Genomic DNA, 17,451 nt, shown 5'->3' on the forward strand with positions numbered 1-17,451 from the left:
ATTATGGAGGAAGCTATTGAACTGGATGACAGATGTATATCATCCACAGTGGAAGGCACTGCTGGAAAAGAGCACGAGGACCTTGTTGAGCCAGGAACGAGGCTTCGGTTCTCCCCCGATGGACAGACAGACACTCTTTGTCCTTGATCTAGAGGGTAGTTAGAGCTTGCCTTGTCTTATCAGCTCGCTGTCCAAGGTGGTCACTGCTTGTTCTGCTTGTCAGACCGCGGGACTGGAGAGAGGACGGGCCGGGTTCCGTTAGCCAAAGACGGATTTGATTCCGCCTTCGTTGCACCGTCCACGAAAGACCAGCCGTCGCTTCCAAAAATATTACGATAACGATGATGGAACCCCTCCCCACTGCTGATAGACATTGCCGGATGAGCCGCAATCAAACATAAGCAGCTCGATGTCCCGCTCTCACGGCCACATCAATCGTACATTCCAACATTGACGATGAGTGGCCGCAAAGTAAACATTGCAGAGTACTTGTTCACTCGACTCCGCCAGCTCGGAGTCAAAGATCTTCATGGTGTACCTGGTGACTTCAACCTTGTCGCGCTTGATTATGTTGAACCCTGCGGTGTGAATTGGGTCGGTAATTGCAATGAGCTGAATGCAGGTACGAAATGTCGACGTGGCCCCGATGAACATGACACTTAGAAGAACACAGGCTATGCGGCCGATGCGTACGGCCGACTGATGGGCATGGGAGCGTTGGTAACAACTTTTGGAGTCGGCGAGCTGTCATGTCTGAATGCCATTGCTGGCTCATATGCCGAGTTCTGTCCAGTGGTTCATATCGTTGGTACGCCAAAGAGAGCGGCACAGAAGAGTGGAATGCTCCTCCATCACACTGTAAGGCCTCAATCATGCCGACTAAGGACGCATCTTACATCTGACAACTTTTCAGCTCGGCAATGGCGACTTTGACGTCTTTGCCAAAATGTCGCAACCAATTTCGATCGCCCAGACGAACCTGATGGACCCAGCGACAGCTCCAGCCGAGATCGATCGCGTACTTCAAGCATGCTACGCCAACAGTCGACCAGTCTACATTCAGCTCCCAGCAGACATGGTCTTAGAAGAGGTGGACGCAAAGTTGTTGGATACCCCCATCGTCGTTGAGCCTCCGCCAAGTGACCGCCAGACGGAGGAATTGGCAGCAGAGCTCATCTTGAGGAAGCTCTATGCTGCTAAGAGACCGACACTTCTGCTTGACGCTGGTTGCCAACGTCATCGAGTCGAAGATTTGACAGAGGAATTCGCTCGGAAAACTGGGCTGCCGACCTTCATCACTCCCATGGGTAAAGGTACGGCCAACGAGCAGTCGCCCTTGTTTGGCGGTATCTACATTGGCAAACGCTCAGAGGAGAGTGTCCGAAGGAGAATTGAGGAGAGCGACATGGTCATCACTATCGGCAACGTCAAGTCAGACGTCAACAGTTTTGGCTTCTCTTACCAGATCAGTCGCCTTTCTTCCGTCGACTTGCACTTTGACCACGTTGTCATGGACTGCGCCAAATTTGAAAACTGCTACATGAAGTGGCTGCTACAACGCCTTGTCAACGAAGTTGATCCGTCCAAGATGCACATGGACAAAGTCGAGACGCCTCTACTCAAAAGCACGCGACTCACCAAAGGTGAAGTAGCGAAAACTCAGGACATCACACATGATTGGTTGTGGCCGCGCATCTCGTCTTGGCTGAAATCAGGTGATGTTGTGATCACAGAGACAGGTACATCCTTCATTGGTATCTGGGAGACCAGATTCCCACCAGGCGTGCAAGCTATCAATCAGACTCTCTGGTCTTCCATAGGTTATGGCCTCGGTGCAGCGCAAGGTGCAGCTCGCGCGATGAAGACATTAGGTGGTGGTCGAAGGACTATTTGCTTTGAAGGCGATGGTAAGTGTCTTGCAATTTGGGACTCAAACTCAATATCGTGCTGACGCGCCTAGGATCATTCCAACTCACAGCTCAGGAAGTGTCGACGATCATCAGAGAAGACTTGGATTGCACCATCTTCCTGATCGAGAACGACGGCTACGAAATCGAGCGCTGGGTGCATGGCATGCAGGCCAAATACAACGACATCAGCAAATGGCGATACAGCAAGATCGCAGAAGTTTTCACCCCCGAGGAGACCGCTTCCCAGCATCGCGTCAAATCGTATAAGATCGGCACTCGCCCAGAGCTTGAGCAGCTGCTGGCAGACGAAGACTTTTCGGCCGGAAAGGGCTTGCATGTGAGTCTCAGGACACCTTGGCTTGCATTGGTGTTTCGCTAATAACCAAATAGTTCGTCGAGTTGCATATGCCAAAATACACCGCACCTCAAACGCTGATCGACTTTGCTCAAAATTTGTCCAAGAAGTCGGATTAGAGAAGGCTTCGGGACGGACACCGATGGCTCCGGAGAAGGAGCGTCGTCTCGACAAGGCGGAGTTGATCATTTGACAGATGCGTATCATGCACGTTCGCTTCCTGGTCGATCCTCAGTCTATATACAAGTAGATCCTCCGCAACCCCGTGTCGATCGTCGAGAATCGGCGTGATCACCTCGGTTCATGCGCGATCGCTTCGGTAATTCTATACCTCAAAGCCTTGTACCTCCACGAAATACGACCAACTTTCAGTCTTCACCACTGTTACAACACGAGTAATGTTGTCTTGAGATTATGTCAGCGGGAATAGTATGGACCAAGAGATTTGTCACAACATGTCAAAGCACGTGCGCTTGTCACCGACTCTTTCGTCATGCCGGCCGTTGAACCACAGAACTTTATACATGACTAAGTAGCGCCTACCGAGGCCGTCAGGCACACATCACGTTTTTACAACGTTCTTCTTGCGAATACACGAGAGGATCTGCAAAGCCCCACGCTCCCAAAGGGCGGACTCAGCGAATACTATCGAACTTTTCGGCAAACAGTGCCATGCACAATGGTCATGTCGGCTCCTGCAGCAACTCTTCAGGGTCAAGTGGGGACGGTCTTGTCCATGGACTAACGGATGAAACTTGGCCGCCTGAAAGACAGCGGTGTATAAGAAACGCGAGTGGCCCACCCTTCTGACGTTGATCTCCTCGCCGTCTCTCAGCTTGCCTGTTGCTCTGTTCCGGCTATCAACATGCTGTCCTTTGTCCGAGACATGCTTCCATCGATCGCTGTCGGGGCTCTGCTTTTGCCCACCACTCTGGCTGCTATTCTGCCTGAATACGATCCATTCTATGATGCTCCTGCTGGCTACCAGGACAAAGCTCCTGGAAGCATTCTCCGCACCCGCAAAGTTGTCACAAGCTATTTCGGTCTGATTCCTGATGCTGTAGAAGCATGGCAATTGCTCTATCGTACCACTGCTATCAACGGTACTGCCATCGCATCGGCAACGACCGTCTTCAAACCTCTCAACCCAAAGCAGAATAGCTTTGTCAGCTTCCATACTGCATATGACGGTTCCTCGGAGACAGGCGCTTGCGATCCCAGCTACAACTACCAGCTGCTAGCTCCCCAGGTTGATCTGATCTCATCGGTCGAGTTCCTCTTGCTTCAGGCCTATCTGCTGGAGGGTTTTGTTGTGCAGTCGCCTGACTACGAAGGCCCTGATGCTGCTTTCGGCGCTGGTCGTCTTGCTGGTATGGGTGTTCTTGACAGCATGCGTGCTGTTGCCAACTTCGGTTCGACTCTTGGCTTCACTACCTCCACTCCTAACATTGTTGGTTACGGCTACTCTGGCGGTGCCATTGCTACTGGATGGGCTGCTTCTCTGATCTCAAGCTATGCTCCTGAGCTCAATGTTCTTGGCTGGGCACAAGGTGGTACGCCCGCTAATTTGACCGGTACCGCCGTTTTCATCGATGGCACACTCTTCGCTGGCTTCCTTCCTCAAGCTCTTGTCGGGCTCTCTACACCCACAGCTTACGGTGCCCAACTCAACCCTGTCTTTGATAGCATCATCACGCCTCTGGGTCGTCAAGAACTCGACTCCGCCGAACAGATCTGTGGTGTTGAAAACCTGTTCACCTTCGCCTTCCAATCAGTCCGGAGCACAAAGTTCCAGACTCTTGGTAACCAAGTTTTCTACGACCCTACCATTGCTGGAGTCCTTGATCAGAACGTCATGGGCATCAACGCAAATGAAACTCCCAAGGCTCCCGTGTACATGTACCACGCCACTAACGACGAAGTCATCCCTTATGCCAATGCTTCGACACTCTACTCTGACTGGTGTGCTGACGGCGCATCTGTTCACTTTACCACTGTGGCTGCTGGTGGTCACGCAACAACTGAAATTCTTGGCTTTGTGGGCGCATTCAACTTTGTCAAGGCTGCCTTTGCTGGTAATTACACAAGTGGCTGTTCGACTTCGACCGAGTTGGCAAATACTCTGGATCCGTTGGCACTTGGTGTTCAGCTTGAGCCTGTCATCGTGAACTTGTTGAATGCTCTTGCTGTCGCGGGCAGAAAGGATATTAACATCAAGAACAACATCACCACGCTCAACGAGACCGTTGTTGCTTGAGGTGGTTGTTCTGGTGACTGAAGAATGATGAATATGATATAATGATATACGTCTGCAAACATGTATTCGAAGTGCAATGGGTAATCAGGTAGCATCACCCTTGAATAGCGATGTCGATATGTCAGCATCTAAGATAGAGCAGCGCCATGACCTTTGTAGCGATAAATTTGTGTCTGGAGCGTGTTCGTAAATGTGAGATAGCTGTTTGAGCGACGACCAGGTTCCTTTGTCGGGATTTTTTTCGTAGCATTGAGCTAGGAAGCGGGCCGCAAAGCTTGATGATTGTGCTCAATGAAGGTAAGGTGAAGGGAACGTGCTAAGCAGCATGACTCATTCACAACTAGTAAGGCAGCCGTGCCGTGTGCTTAGCAGCGCTGAACATGCATGAAGGAGCGGTCAAGAGAAGCAGGTTCGATGAGGTCAAGCAACAGCGACGTCAATCAGTTGTAAAGAGGATTGGTGGCGTAGGCGCGAAGGATCAGTGACGGCGAGCTATCCAACAGAATCTCCAGGCTGTGAGATAAGATCATAAGACGCATTTGTAGCGGGGAAGCGATCTGCATTCTGCCGGGGGGTAAACCTATATGAACAAGTGTTTCTTTGCTGCATGTACATTATTACTTTTACCCTCAAGCTTTTGCCAAGTTACACGGCAGATATCGTCGCTATAATACTCAGCCAAGGCATCAAAAATGGCTGGATCGAGTGAAAATGGTGCATCATCTGATGCGTACGGCCTCACAAGAGATGCAGTCGAGTCTCAAAGACTCAATGCTCAACACAATATTTGGAAAACGAATATCGGCTACATGTTACACCCTCGCATCCAAAAGGATCTGGCGGAAAATCCATGTATCGGCGACGTAGGAACCGGAACAGGCATCTGGATCGTGGATCTAGCCTCCGAGATGGCAAGCAATGGCAAAGCAGCGTGAGTATCCGATGTCGCATACCACCCATCGTCATGTCATTCCACTGCTTGGATCATAGACTGAGACTGGAGTAGTAAATACGAAGGTCTGGATATCAGTTCCTCTCAGTTCCCACAGAATTCGCCGGATGGAATCACCTTTTCGACTTTCAACCTACTAGAGCCGGTGCCCAAGCACATGCAAGCAACTTTCGACGTCATCCATCTGCGCCTTCTGATCCTCGGTCTCCCTCGAAATACCTGGAAGACAGCATGCGAAAACATATTCGCCTTGTTAAAACCTGGTGGCTGGGTACAATGGGAAGAAGCTGATTTTGCGTATGAGGTCCCATCGCATTATACGCTGTCACAATAATGGTACTCATGGAATTTCACAGTCGCATTAACACGCTCCGAAACGTGCCTGGTGTAAGCATATCTGCAGCGCGACAGCTCTCGGAAGAAATCATCCGCCACGGCCGAAAAAGCGGGCAAGGCTGGGACGACGTACCAAACCTTCCATTCACCATGTCCAGCGTTGGTTTCAGCGACGTTTGCGTAGATGTCTTCGCCTCTGATCGTGTGGCAAGCACTCGACAAGGATTCAGCGACAGCGTCATTGGGGCACTCGCTGGCATGATAAAGATGTTTGTTAAAGCTGAGGGAGAAGACAGTTTTTGGACGGGAGAGGGAAAAAAGTTGCATGCTGACGCGGCTGAGGAATTGAAGGATGAGAAGGCGTATTATAGAGCTGAGATTAATGTTGTTTTTGCGCGTAAAGAGGTTTGATGGTTGTATTGATAGAGCCAGCATGACCATCGCTGAGTTGCTTAGCTAATATAGAACTGTAGATCCAGATCATAGATGATAGAAGTATTACCAGTCATCCAAAGGCGTTTCTTGTCCGCCGAGAGGATCCGGCCTCGTTCTTGTAATCAACAGACGAATATTCGAGATCGATCAAGCGGTTGCGCACATAGGAGTTGCCGTGGCAGGAAGGATCATCAAGACGAGACACATAGAAACAGAGTTTGACAGCCTTGATGTTTGCGCATACTCGTGCCCAGAGCCTAAAAACTACGCGCGACCCGTCATGGCGGCGGTGCAAGTCTTGGATGCCGCAGTGGTGAATATGGACATCACAGAAAAGCGCTCGAAGCCATGTGAGCACTACGTAGCGAAGTGCGCGAACTGCTAAGACTTGCGTACCTCAAAATCTTTTGAGTTCTAGAAGTCCCAAGGCTTAGTCAGAGCGGAATGATGTTCGAGTTGGGAAGTCCTTCGGCACGGGACCAAACTCTTGACAAGAGCCCTGTTCCTCTCAAAGCATAGATCAGAATAGATGTGTTTAGTTCTAAGATCAATCCTACAATAGGTGACTAGGCTGTCATTTCCTTATCTCAGCCGTGGCTACATAAGGTACCGTGGCAAAAAATCGCAAAGAGTCGGTCGATACTTTCCAGCGCGATCCGAACTCAGACTAGCTAGTCGGAGTGCTTTTCTGATTGGCATTGTCCAGAATCCAGGAGAAGAATTTATCTTTCATCTTCTCATATGGCATTCCGATGTAAGACAAGAGGATACTGTCGTGTGGTTCGTCCGGGCAGATTATGGTTTCCACATCGCTTGCTTGAGTCTACACACTAAGATTCAGTCTTTGAGCTATCAAGGGAGAAACCAAAGAAGCTTACATTCAATTTCTTACTGAATTCAAGAATGTCATTCACAAATACTTCGTCTTGACCGGCGGCTATACAAATCTTATCCGCGCGTATACCAGACCACCAGTCCGGAGGCGCGAGAAGAGGCGTGTTGTATGAGTCAGGCTTCGCGCCCCCAAGGAAAGCTTGAGACCATTGGTGCAGAGCGCGTGAATCCAAGACATCTTTCCAGGCATTCTCTTTGAAAGCGGCAGCTGTCCCATCAAAAGTTACCCAAGGTGAGAGCAAGACAACTTTTTTAAAATTTCCCGTAGGAGTGATGCGGTCAACTTCTGGATGAGGCTTCGAGATGTGTGACAACAGAGCTAGGGCCAGATTAGCTCCAGCTGAATCTCCAGCCAGGATAATCTGTAGATCGTTAGCACCGCTGTCTGTGCATGGTATTAAGCATGATTGACCTTTCCGAGAGGGCGTTGCATGGTATTAGTGAGGTAATCGAGAGCCTGTACGGCCTGTTGCAACTGGGCCGGATAACAAGCACTCGGGATCAGATCTGCTCACAGCTTCAGCGTGGACCCCAGCGATGGAGGATGGTCTGCAGATACCATATTGAAGAAACAGTGTCGAGAATGAAGCATTGTTTTTCGCAGCCCGAGACTCTGCCTCAGCCACGAGGTCGTAGTGACCAGGACTTGCCGACGCTGCGTAACCTCCGCCTGTGTCGGTCAGAATGTGGCTCATCCTCTGTGCAAAACACAACTTACCATGGAAGTACAACATAGTAGTGTCGGCATGCTTGTCACCAATCCAAAAGGCCTTGGTCTTGCCGTTTTGCAATGTAACGGTCTCTACTTTGTTCGAGGGATTCTTGATCTTCCATTTCTCAAACACATCTTCGGATGAACCAGATAAAGCTCTGAACAACATCAGCACACGTGATAGCTAGATTGAGTTTAAGGATGCTGCTTCACGCACTGCATGATTGGAATAGAAGCATTTCGGATCAGCGTACGACCAACGCTGAAGCCAACATGTGCTTTAAGACTCTTGGGTGTGGTCTTACGAAACGCCAGACGCCTGAATACAGTTGCTGGAGGCACAACGAACACTGACAGGAGATCAGCATACCGTATGGGGTCGCTCATCAGAGCTATACAGTGATTCGATCTTGATCAAGCCTTACATATCTTAGCAAAAGCGTTCAGCAGAGAGCCATAGTCTCGCAGACCGAGCTTTCCTTTCACGACCATGGTGGTGCTTCTCGACCTGTACTAGACAAGCTTCCGGGCGGGCCTTTGATCAAATGTACAAGTACTGCCCACATTCTGGTCCCCAAAAAGCGGGGTAAACCCTTCTGTCAATTCAAATGAAACCACAAGCCCTCGGTCAACTTGAGTTTTGGCAGTGGTGCTGGATCGTTGTCAACCGGAAAAGACAACGTTCGTGGGAAATAGTAGATCCGGATAGCCGGATACATTCTTCCCGAGCTGAGCGGCACGGCGAACGCGGACCCTGACCTTTGCACGCGTGCTTTCGCAAGTCTGGTATGCGGTCGCAGTAGTCTTGCAAACCACTTCATGCGCTGAATATCACTTCCAATTTTCACCCCTCTCAGGCAAGAACGAATTTGCAAGATTCAAGGAGTCTTCAGCGAGCAATGCAAATTCCTGACGGGTTTCTGATCAACGTCAACCAGGGCGAGATGATGCTCCATGTCACAATGCAATTCAATACGGTCTGGCTTCGTAGTCATCTCTCTGGCCTCGTTCAAGCTTGCGAGCATAGGTCCAAGGCTGCTGTCGTTGCAAATCTTGGAGTAGAAATATGAAGGACTCCTTATGATTCTGTTTTGTCAAAGCAGCGATTGCATGTGACATGCGTTCATCACCGACCGCGTTCGTTCTCTCAAGTGATATTGTCCACTTGATTGACTGCGATAGGGTGAGCAGATTAGTCCTCGTTAATCTGTAGTGTTTCAGGTAGCGTAGTCGCCACACATGAGATATGATGTGTCTCAAGTCGTCCGCAGCGAAACGCATGTTTACAGTGCGTGTATGAGATCGACGAGGAGGTCCTGCTTGTCCATGACGGTGTGACATCAGATGGCCAGCGTCTGTCTGTGCTCACTATCACTATACGTAGCTAACTGCATCCCAATTCTTCACCTGGGGTTAACATCTCTGCATGCCGTCAGGAAACTTGAAGGATTCAACCACCAGATATACAAAAGCGTTGTCTTGTCGAAGATCGTGATGCTTGAAAGGCTAAGCAATCTCAACTCCGAACGAGGTCTCGAGACTATTTGACGAGCTTAAAAGCCGCTGAGTCCTTTGGCTCTCCCAGATCCGAGCGAGGTGCACTCTTACTTGCCATATTGAGCTCTGTGAAGAACAATTGCTAGATGTTCGGACTTTTTTCGAACGACTCTAGCCAATCGTAGTGATGTTGCATACCGCCTCCAAATTAAAGCTGACGGCCCGGTCCTCCGAAGCGAGCAGCTACACATCTTGAGTTCATCTAGCATCGTCTCGTAGAGGGTTACAAGCGACCGTTGAGCTGAGAGTGCAAATTGCGCTTGTCAGTAGAAAAGGCAACTAGTGCAGCGCGCCGGCCATGAGATCGAGGGGAAGACCAAGGGGAAACCTCTTTCGAGCGAAACGTGTATCGATATCGTACAGCGAGGGCCTGCGATGATTGCAGTGAACAAGTATAACGATTATTGTAAGCTGTCGCGTAAGCGCCAGAACAATTGGCCCGGATTGCGTCCGGGATGACTGTCTCCACGATGAGTCGTACGATCGCATAATATGGAAGCCGTATTGTGGGCATCACAAGACAAGAACGCCGGGATTGAGCAACGTCGCCAATATGTCTAGTTACCCGAAGGTCAACCCTTTGCGTCCATCTGATTCCGCCAGTATAGTGCCATTGTTTGAGCAGCAGGGCAGGGTCATGAACGCGACAATCCCGAGCCCGACACATTCAACCTTCTTGAGAACATGATGACTTCAAAGCAGCTTGTCAAACATGAATCGACACAAGTAAAGCTAGATCTAAGCGAGTCAAGTCGAAGTGCAAGGGTCAAGCAAGAGAGGAGTCAATGGGATGAACGAAAGCGGGAGGATGAAGCTGCCAAGACAGCACGAAAGGGAAAGGCGGGAAAGTGCAGAGCGTGGGGGATGGATCTGTGTGGGTCGCGACCGCCAGGACCAACGACGCGACGAGCTTCGATCTTTTCTTTTCTCTCCTTCATCTTCGCAAACCGCCGAACCAGCCCAGGATTCATCTTGTACAACTACATCCTGAGAGGCCGATCAAAGTCAAAGATCTCTGCAATCGATCGGACCGGAACGAATAGGTAAGCGACAAGGCGCAGCGTCAATGCCAAAGTCTACTCTGGTTCAGTCGACGCCCACCAGCCTGGGCAAAACATTGCAATCAGCGCAATCGTCACAGTCGCTCTGCGATTACACAACGTATAATGTCAGCAGGCACTTTTGCCGTTGACCAAGGAATCCAGCAGGATGCGACGACTGTAGATAATGCGACGCTTTGCAAGCGACAACAATCCTTGGACCTTGGCAGCCAAGCTCTTGTCCATCACATTACTGGCTTGGGGTTCTTGGGCGCTCTTGAGCAACTGATAAGCTCTCGACTGGATCTGATACAAGTATATCGCTGCTCGTATGTTGCGAGGTAGGTCAGACAGTAGCTTTTCTTCGTTCCATTTCTCATTCATATCTCCTGCTTTGAGGTGAACACATTAAGCAACACTCACCAACATGATGGAGAAGACAGCTCACGAGGACGTTGTGGGCGGTAAAGCCTCGCCCCAGTTGAGCCACGATGATGCCTACGTGACCGATTATTCAGTCGAGAAGGCACCTTTGATGACCAGACTTGGCCTGTCTCCCGACTCGTTCAGACGTCGTACACTTGAAGACAAGCACAATCAGCTCAACAAGACCCTCAAGGGTCGCCACTTGAGTATGATTGCTATTGGTGGCTCTATTGGCGCTGGTCTGTTTGTCGGCTCCGGCGGTGCTTTACGAACTGGAGGCCCTGCTTCGTTGCTGATCGGCTTTGGAATTATGGGCGTTGTAAGTCATTTTGTGCTGCGTTCATCTCAACAAACACTGACATGGCCAGATGATCTTCAACGTTGTCTACGCCCTTGGTGAAATGGCAATCATGTATCCCATATCTGGAGGCTTCTACACATACTCTGTGCGATTCATCGATCCTGCTTGGGGTTTCGCCATGGGTTGGAACTACGTCTTCCAGTGGGCAATCGTGCTTCCACTCGAACTTACCGTCGCAGGTCTCACGGTCAACTATTGGGGCGCCGATGTCAACGTCGGAGTATGGATCACCGTCTTCTTCATTCTTGTCGTAATAATAAACATCTTTGGTGTCCTTGGCTATGCAGAAGAAGAGTTCTGGGCGTCTCTTCTCAAGCTGTCGACTGTCTCTATCTTCTTGATCATGGGTGTCATTTTCGTCTGTGGTGGAGGCCCATCCAACGGCAAATTCAGCGAGTATTGGGGTGCGCGCAATTGGTACGACCCAGGTGCTTTTGCCGATGGCTTTCCTGGTCTTTGCTCAGTTTTTGTCACTGCCGCTTTCTCTTTCTCTGGCACTGAGCTTGTTGGTCTTGCTGCTGCCGAGTCTGCGACACCTCAGAAGTCTCTTCCTTCTGCTATCAAGCAAGTCTTCTGGCGCATCACTCTCTTCTACATCCTTGGTCTGTTCTTCGTCGGTCTGCTCGTCCCTTACAACGACCCACGTCTTCTAGGTTCTGGCGGCTATCTCGATGTTTCGACTTCGCCATTTGTCATAACCGCAGTGGATGCAGGTATTCCTCGCTTTGGCGACTTTGTCAATGCTGTCATTTTGGTTTCAGTCATCTCGATCGGTCTATCTGGTGTCTACGGAGGTTCTCGTACCTTGACCGCCCTGGCTGAGCAGGGATATGCTCCCAAACTGTTCACGTACGTCGACAGAGCCGGTCGTCCTCTCTGGTCGACTATCTTCATCCTTGCATGGGCGCCGCTCGCCTATATCACGCTTGCTAGCACTGGTGTCATTGTGTTCGACTGGCTACAATCATTGTCTGGTTTGGCTGCACTGTTCACGTGGGGCTCTATCTGTCTTGCCCACATCCGCTTCCGCGCTGCATGGAAGTATCACGGCCACAGTACAGACGAGCTTCCCTTCAAAGCTATCTTCGGTGTGGTTGGATCATGGATAGGCCTGATTCTCATCATTCTTGTCCTCATTGCTCAGGTATGTTTCTGTGTCGCAAGCCCTTTTCAATATGCTGACAATCACAGTTCTACGTTGCTGTCAAGCCCCTCGACGCCGAAGCATTTTTCGCTTCCTACCTCGCCTTTTTTGTCGTCGTCGCGTTCTATATCGTGGGATGGCTTTGGAAGCGTCAGACCTGGCACAGACTTGCCGACATTGATGTCGATTCGGGCCGTCGCGAGATTGACTGGGAACATTTCAACAAAACGAGAGCTGTGTACGAGTCGTACCCAAAATGGCGCAAGATCTTGAGTCATTTGTTCTAGGTGGTGCATATTGAGATGTTGATACGAAGAGTCGCATGCATTGGAGTGACGTGCGAAAATTGCTCAAGCTAAAGACACTCCGTGACATTGTCATCAACTATAATATCTGGAATCTTCTTCCTCCGTTGCACAACAACCCTGCTTGTTATTCATGTCTGTGCCGATATTGACTGCATGTGGTGCTTGCTTTTCCGCGCCGCTTCTTTGGGGTCTACTCCGGTCAAGTCTCTTTGCATCCCCCGAATTTTAGTCATGCATATCATCTCGTCCTTCATCGAATGTTCTGCTCCGCCACCACCGCCAGCGGAAGTTGCAGCCAAGATCTTTGCCGAGCTTGAATTCAGGTGCCCAGATTCTTGTCTCCTTCCACATCCGGAAAGAGGTTACATGTCGCGCATAGTCGCATGCAGACATTTTGGTCGTGACTTTTCTCCCGCCTGCCCAGGAAATTGTTCGTGGGGGTGTCACTGCCAAGTGTCTGTAGGGCCCTTGCCGGTCTTCGTATCTTCTACCAAGACCCCTTCCCCTCAATCCTTCTGTATCGGAAGGCGGCTGTGCTCTTGGTATGGCCACTGCTACAGATAACAGTACTTCCTTGCCCAATGACACGACGCAGATTACCTGGCATAGTGAGATCGTGCAGGTTCCGCTCGAACAACCTCCTTCGGCATAACGACGACTCCCATTTCGCGACCGAGGTATCAAATCTCCTACCATTGGAAAGAAACCTTCCATCAGGACACGGGGCTTTCTCAACCGAGAGCTTGCATATCCTTGCAGCAGCGCATATTGGCGCAGCCTGAAAGTCTTGTGCCATGTTGCTCTATGTCTCTTAAAGGAAGGTAGCATCTTTGACAAGACTTGGTCCCTAGGATGTCTACTGTTCTTGCGCGATATGGCGTACGGGCGAACCATCAACATTACCATTTATATGCGAATGCGCACAAGCGCCGCAGGCAAGGAAATATATAAGTACGAGCAAGCACTCACACGAAGACAAAGTCTCAACAGCTTCAACTTCTTCCTTCTGCTATTCTCAGAATCGCATACCACCAGCATGAAGTTCTTGCACCTTGCTCTTCTCCTGCTGCCGACCTGGGTATCGGCATACACGGAAGCCGACTATGACAGCGGCAAAGTGCACCAGATGATCATGGATAGAAAGCATGTATGTTGCTGTTGACTTGCGTTGCAGGCTTGGACTCACGTTTGTTTAGGCATCCTGGGAGAAGCACAGAAAGGGAGGCGAATACAACAGCAAGAAATGGAGATCTTTCTTGAAACACCACAAGGACAAGGACGTCATCAAATGCAACTCGAAGGGACTTGCAGTTGTCGAGCCAGGCAATCCTTCAGAGACTTTCAGATGCAAGAATGTGAGTTACTGTGGCGGAACAATCTGAATCCGACTGACATGTCCAGATCGACTACTACGACTTCAAAAGTCATGCCGACCTTGGCTCATTCGCTGGAGAAGGATCTTCATCCTGGGGCTGGGTCTCTCCCAATGGTCGCGAGTTCGTTGCCATTGGACAAGCCGATGGTACTGCCTTTGCTGAAATAAACAAGCACGGCAAGCTCGTCTACCTTGGACGTCTTCCGCAGCAGTCTGTTTTCTCCCAGTGGAGAGAGATACGCTCGTACAAGCACTACATGGTGATTGGATCTGAGGCACGCAACCACGGCATTCAATTCTTTGACATGAACAAATTGCTTGACATTGATCCAAGAAGTCCGAAAAACTTCAGCATCACTGCAGATGTCACTGGACTATTCACCGATCTTCCCATCGGTCGCACTCACAATGTGGTCGTCAACGAAGAACTTGGCTATGCTGTCTCTGTCGGTGCCCAACCTCGCAACAGCACTTGCCGAGCTGGTCTCATCTTCATCGATGTCAGCGATATCACCAAGCCTGTCTCTCCTGGTTGCGCAGGTCAAGATGGCTACGTCCACGATGCTGAGTGTCTTGTCTACCGGGGTCCTGACAAGCGCTACTTTGGTCGCGATATTTGCTACGGCTACAATGAAGATACTCTCACCATCTATGATGTGACCGACAAGACCGGCGTTAACTCCTCAAAGATCATTTCTCGTACCCCGTATGTCGGAGCGTCGTACTCACATCAAGGTGCTGTTCTCGATCGCAACTGGCAAGAATACCTTGTTCTGGATGATGAACTGGACGAGGAAGACCGTGCCGGTCCTGCAGCTGACCAATACCCTGTGACATACATCTTCGACATTCGCAACTTGGAAAAGCCAGTCAATACAGGCCACTACAAATCCAAGCAGAAGGCCATCGATCACAACCAGTATGTCCATGATGGTCTCGTCTTCCAATCAAACTATGCTGCTGGTCTTCGCGTCTATGATGTAAGCGGTATTCCTGCCGATCCGACCGGTGGAAATGTTGAGGAAGTCGCATACTTTGACATCTACCCTGAGGATGATGCGACCGACGGGCTGGTCGACTTTGTAGGTACATGGAGTCATTTTGCTGGGTTTCCGTCGGGCTACATCATGATCAATACCATCGAAAGAGGTGTCTTTGTCGTGAAGATGAACAAATTTGGCAAGAAGGGCCACGGAAAGTGGTGGAACAAGCCACGCAAGAACCTATAAAATAGGGTTTGCAATACTTTGATACAATACTAACTAAGCTATATCATGCTCCTAAACTCAGAACCCTGGGTATAGTGACAAATAAGTAGTCTGCCTTCTTTAGATCATATGGTATTAGTTAATCCTATATCCTATCTAGTTCTATACTTAGAGTTATACAACTGGAGTAGAGATATACTTATCTAGCTACTTAGCTATCCTAGGTAAGAAGGACTATTATAGCTCCTTATATATCTATAAGGTCTTCTTTCCTAGTAGGCCTTTTTAGCTAAGAACAGAAAACCCCAAAACCCAAAGTATCTACTTTAACTGCAGGATTTAACGATTTAGGTTTGATTGCCTAAATCTTACTATCCCTTGCCGATTGCGCCTCCTGCTTGTCTTGCTCATCTGGGAAATCCTTGGTCAGATAATCCCTAAACTTATCTACAGGCGCCGCCATCAATCCTGTTAGCAGTTCCAAATAATAACTTGTCGGTGCACCCGGGTGACTCTTTGTCGGTACAATCTTCTTGGTGCGTTCGAAGCTCACTGCCAACTGCTCACTCTCCTCACGGGACAACAAGCTTTCGAGGCGAGGCATGTCTTCTTCCTTCTCGTGCTCAATGTGGTGATGAAGGAGATCCATCAACGTGTCCAGCAGGGGCATGAACTGCGGATCGACTGGTGTCATGTCCTGCACCTTGTAGAGGTAGTCCTTGACCTGATCGAACATCATCAGCTTTGACCGGCACACACAGATACTGCACAATGGACATACGCCTTGATGTTGCTCCTTGTCAGTCTTGGACAGTCGAACACCTTCTTCTCCCAGATGCTTCTCCATAGCAGGGTACCATGTCAGTTCTTCACTGATGGCGTGACGGGCAACAGTCCAAGTAAGCTGGTTTCTCCAGCGAACCTTCGCAGCATCGTCGGTGGCATTTTTCAGATTTTCATACAGAACATCGAACTCGTCATGGTCAGCCCCGATTGCCTCTGAGAGTAGTTTGCCCATGTTGATATTTCGAGCGATTTCTGAGTGTGAGATGAGGTTAGGTATGTACAGACTGAGGCCTGTGGTTAGCGAAAGAGAGATGGGATAAAGAGCACCAAATATTGGTCCGCCTCTTTGAGTGACGACATGACGATTACAACCCCGTACTAAGCCGGTTCGATACAATACTTGTGCTTGGCATACATGCCGCTATTGCCGTCCGTGTCGAACTTCGGGGTAGACTGTGGGGTAGATGCATGACGAGGTGTTGCAACGCTAATTTTCGCCTGTTGATCCGCACAGTGGCTCGAGTCTGCGCTGTCGTCATGAACAAAGTAAAGCACGGTGGGGAGGTTTGGTGTAAGGGTCCATTCGAACAAAGGGTGCGACCACCTTGGCAAGAGTCAGAGAGAATTCGATACTTCCGATGGCAAAGGAGAACTAACCAGTGGTTGAACACGCCGCGCCACTTTTCAACAGTGGGTATCGAATCCCGACAATGGAACAAAATAGGCAGGTACGAAATATGCCCTGAGCTCGCTGGAAGCTTGCTAATTGAGTGAAGGGCTGGTTCGAAAGCGATCCGGGTCTGGCTACCTTATTGTTTCTCCGTATGATTGACTGGACCCAAGACATGGTCAAATGCTAACTAATAATGTTTATACCCAATTTGCACTTTCCTAAGGTTAAGAGATAAGGACCATTATGTATAGATTCTTGCTTATATGGCTATACTTAGACAACTAGAGATTCTTAGGGTTTTATACTAGGTAGGATTAATTCTTTTATTAATTATAGCTTACTAGCTAGTACTTAGGGTTTTAGGGTTTTAGGGTTAGGGTTAGGGTTAGGGTTTGCAGAACTTCGATACAATACTATATAAGCTATATTATGCTCCTAAACTTAGAAACCTAGGTGCGGTAAGGAAACAGGTGGTCTACCTTCTTTAGATCGTGTAGTGTTAGTTAATCCCGTATCCCATCCAGTTCCGGGCTCGGAGTCGGACAAGTAAAGTAGAGATGTACTTGTCTAGCCATTCAGCTATACTAGGAGAGAAGGACTGTTGCAGCTCCTTATAGGTCTGCGAGGTCTCCTTTCCCAGTAGGCCTCCTTGGCTAAGGATAAATGGTTTGAAAGCCTGGCCTAGGTTTCGGTATTTGTTCTTCTTGTCCTGTTCGGCTGCT

General features: G+C 49.5%; 7 protein-coding genes across 7 annotated transcripts; 5 read left to right on the top strand and 2 right to left on the bottom strand.

Moving 5' to 3' along the window:
* Positions 1 to 456: 456 nt before the first annotated feature.
* M437DRAFT_69832 (pyruvate decarboxylase) lies at positions 457 to 2,384 on the top strand (the record flags this gene model as incomplete). Its single annotated transcript, XM_041025360.1, has 5 exons — positions 457 to 622; positions 674 to 858; positions 914 to 1,907; positions 1,961 to 2,247; positions 2,301 to 2,384. The coding sequence occupies 5 exons, from the start codon at positions 457 to 459 to the stop codon at positions 2,382 to 2,384; spliced, it is 1,716 nt and encodes a 571-aa protein (XP_040875709.1).
* A 767-nt stretch (positions 2,385 to 3,151) lies between these two features.
* On the top strand, positions 3,152 to 4,522 carry M437DRAFT_58856 (LIP-domain-containing protein; the record flags this gene model as incomplete). Its single annotated transcript, XM_041023466.1, has 1 exon — positions 3,152 to 4,522. The coding sequence occupies one exon, from the start codon at positions 3,152 to 3,154 to the stop codon at positions 4,520 to 4,522; it is 1,371 nt and encodes a 456-aa protein (XP_040875710.1).
* A 692-nt stretch (positions 4,523 to 5,214) lies between these two features.
* Positions 5,215 to 5,808, top strand: M437DRAFT_58875 (uncharacterized protein; the record flags this gene model as incomplete). Its single annotated transcript, XM_041023469.1, has 2 exons — positions 5,215 to 5,453; positions 5,529 to 5,808. The coding sequence occupies 2 exons, from the start codon at positions 5,215 to 5,217 to the stop codon at positions 5,806 to 5,808; spliced, it is 519 nt and encodes a 172-aa protein (XP_040875711.1).
* Positions 5,809 to 7,075: 1,267 nt separating this feature from the next.
* M437DRAFT_58955 (putative 6-hexanolactone hydrolase) lies at positions 7,076 to 8,020 on the bottom strand (the record flags this gene model as incomplete). Its single annotated transcript, XM_041023494.1, has 4 exons — positions 7,076 to 7,501; positions 7,552 to 7,646; positions 7,699 to 7,809; positions 7,858 to 8,020. The coding sequence occupies 4 exons, from the start codon at positions 8,018 to 8,020 to the stop codon at positions 7,076 to 7,078; spliced, it is 795 nt and encodes a 264-aa protein (XP_040875712.1).
* Positions 8,021 to 10,875: 2,855 nt separating this feature from the next.
* On the top strand, positions 10,876 to 12,666 carry M437DRAFT_88457 (amino-acid permease inda1; the record flags this gene model as incomplete). Its single annotated transcript, XM_041028837.1, has 3 exons — positions 10,876 to 11,193; positions 11,243 to 12,379; positions 12,427 to 12,666. The coding sequence occupies 3 exons, from the start codon at positions 10,876 to 10,878 to the stop codon at positions 12,664 to 12,666; spliced, it is 1,695 nt and encodes a 564-aa protein (XP_040875713.1).
* A 1,057-nt stretch (positions 12,667 to 13,723) lies between these two features.
* On the top strand, positions 13,724 to 15,291 carry M437DRAFT_58834 (uncharacterized protein; the record flags this gene model as incomplete). Its single annotated transcript, XM_041023464.1, has 3 exons — positions 13,724 to 13,834; positions 13,884 to 14,042; positions 14,089 to 15,291. The coding sequence occupies 3 exons, from the start codon at positions 13,724 to 13,726 to the stop codon at positions 15,289 to 15,291; spliced, it is 1,473 nt and encodes a 490-aa protein (XP_040875714.1).
* Positions 15,292 to 15,631: 340 nt separating this feature from the next.
* Positions 15,632 to 16,288, bottom strand: M437DRAFT_58936 (uncharacterized protein; the record flags this gene model as incomplete). The annotated part of the gene is made up of 2 exons (XM_041023490.1): positions 15,632 to 15,994; positions 16,052 to 16,288. 2 exons carry the CDS (start codon positions 16,286 to 16,288, stop codon positions 15,632 to 15,634), a joined length of 600 nt encoding a protein of 199 aa, XP_040875715.1.
* Positions 16,289 to 17,451: the final 1,163 nt, after the last annotated feature.

This window comes from Aureobasidium melanogenum, assembly GCF_000721775.1.
Source record: "Aureobasidium melanogenum CBS 110374 unplaced genomic scaffold scaffold_30, whole genome shotgun sequence".
Taxonomy (NCBI): Eukaryota; Fungi; Ascomycota; class Dothideomycetes; order Dothideales; family Saccotheciaceae; genus Aureobasidium; species Aureobasidium melanogenum.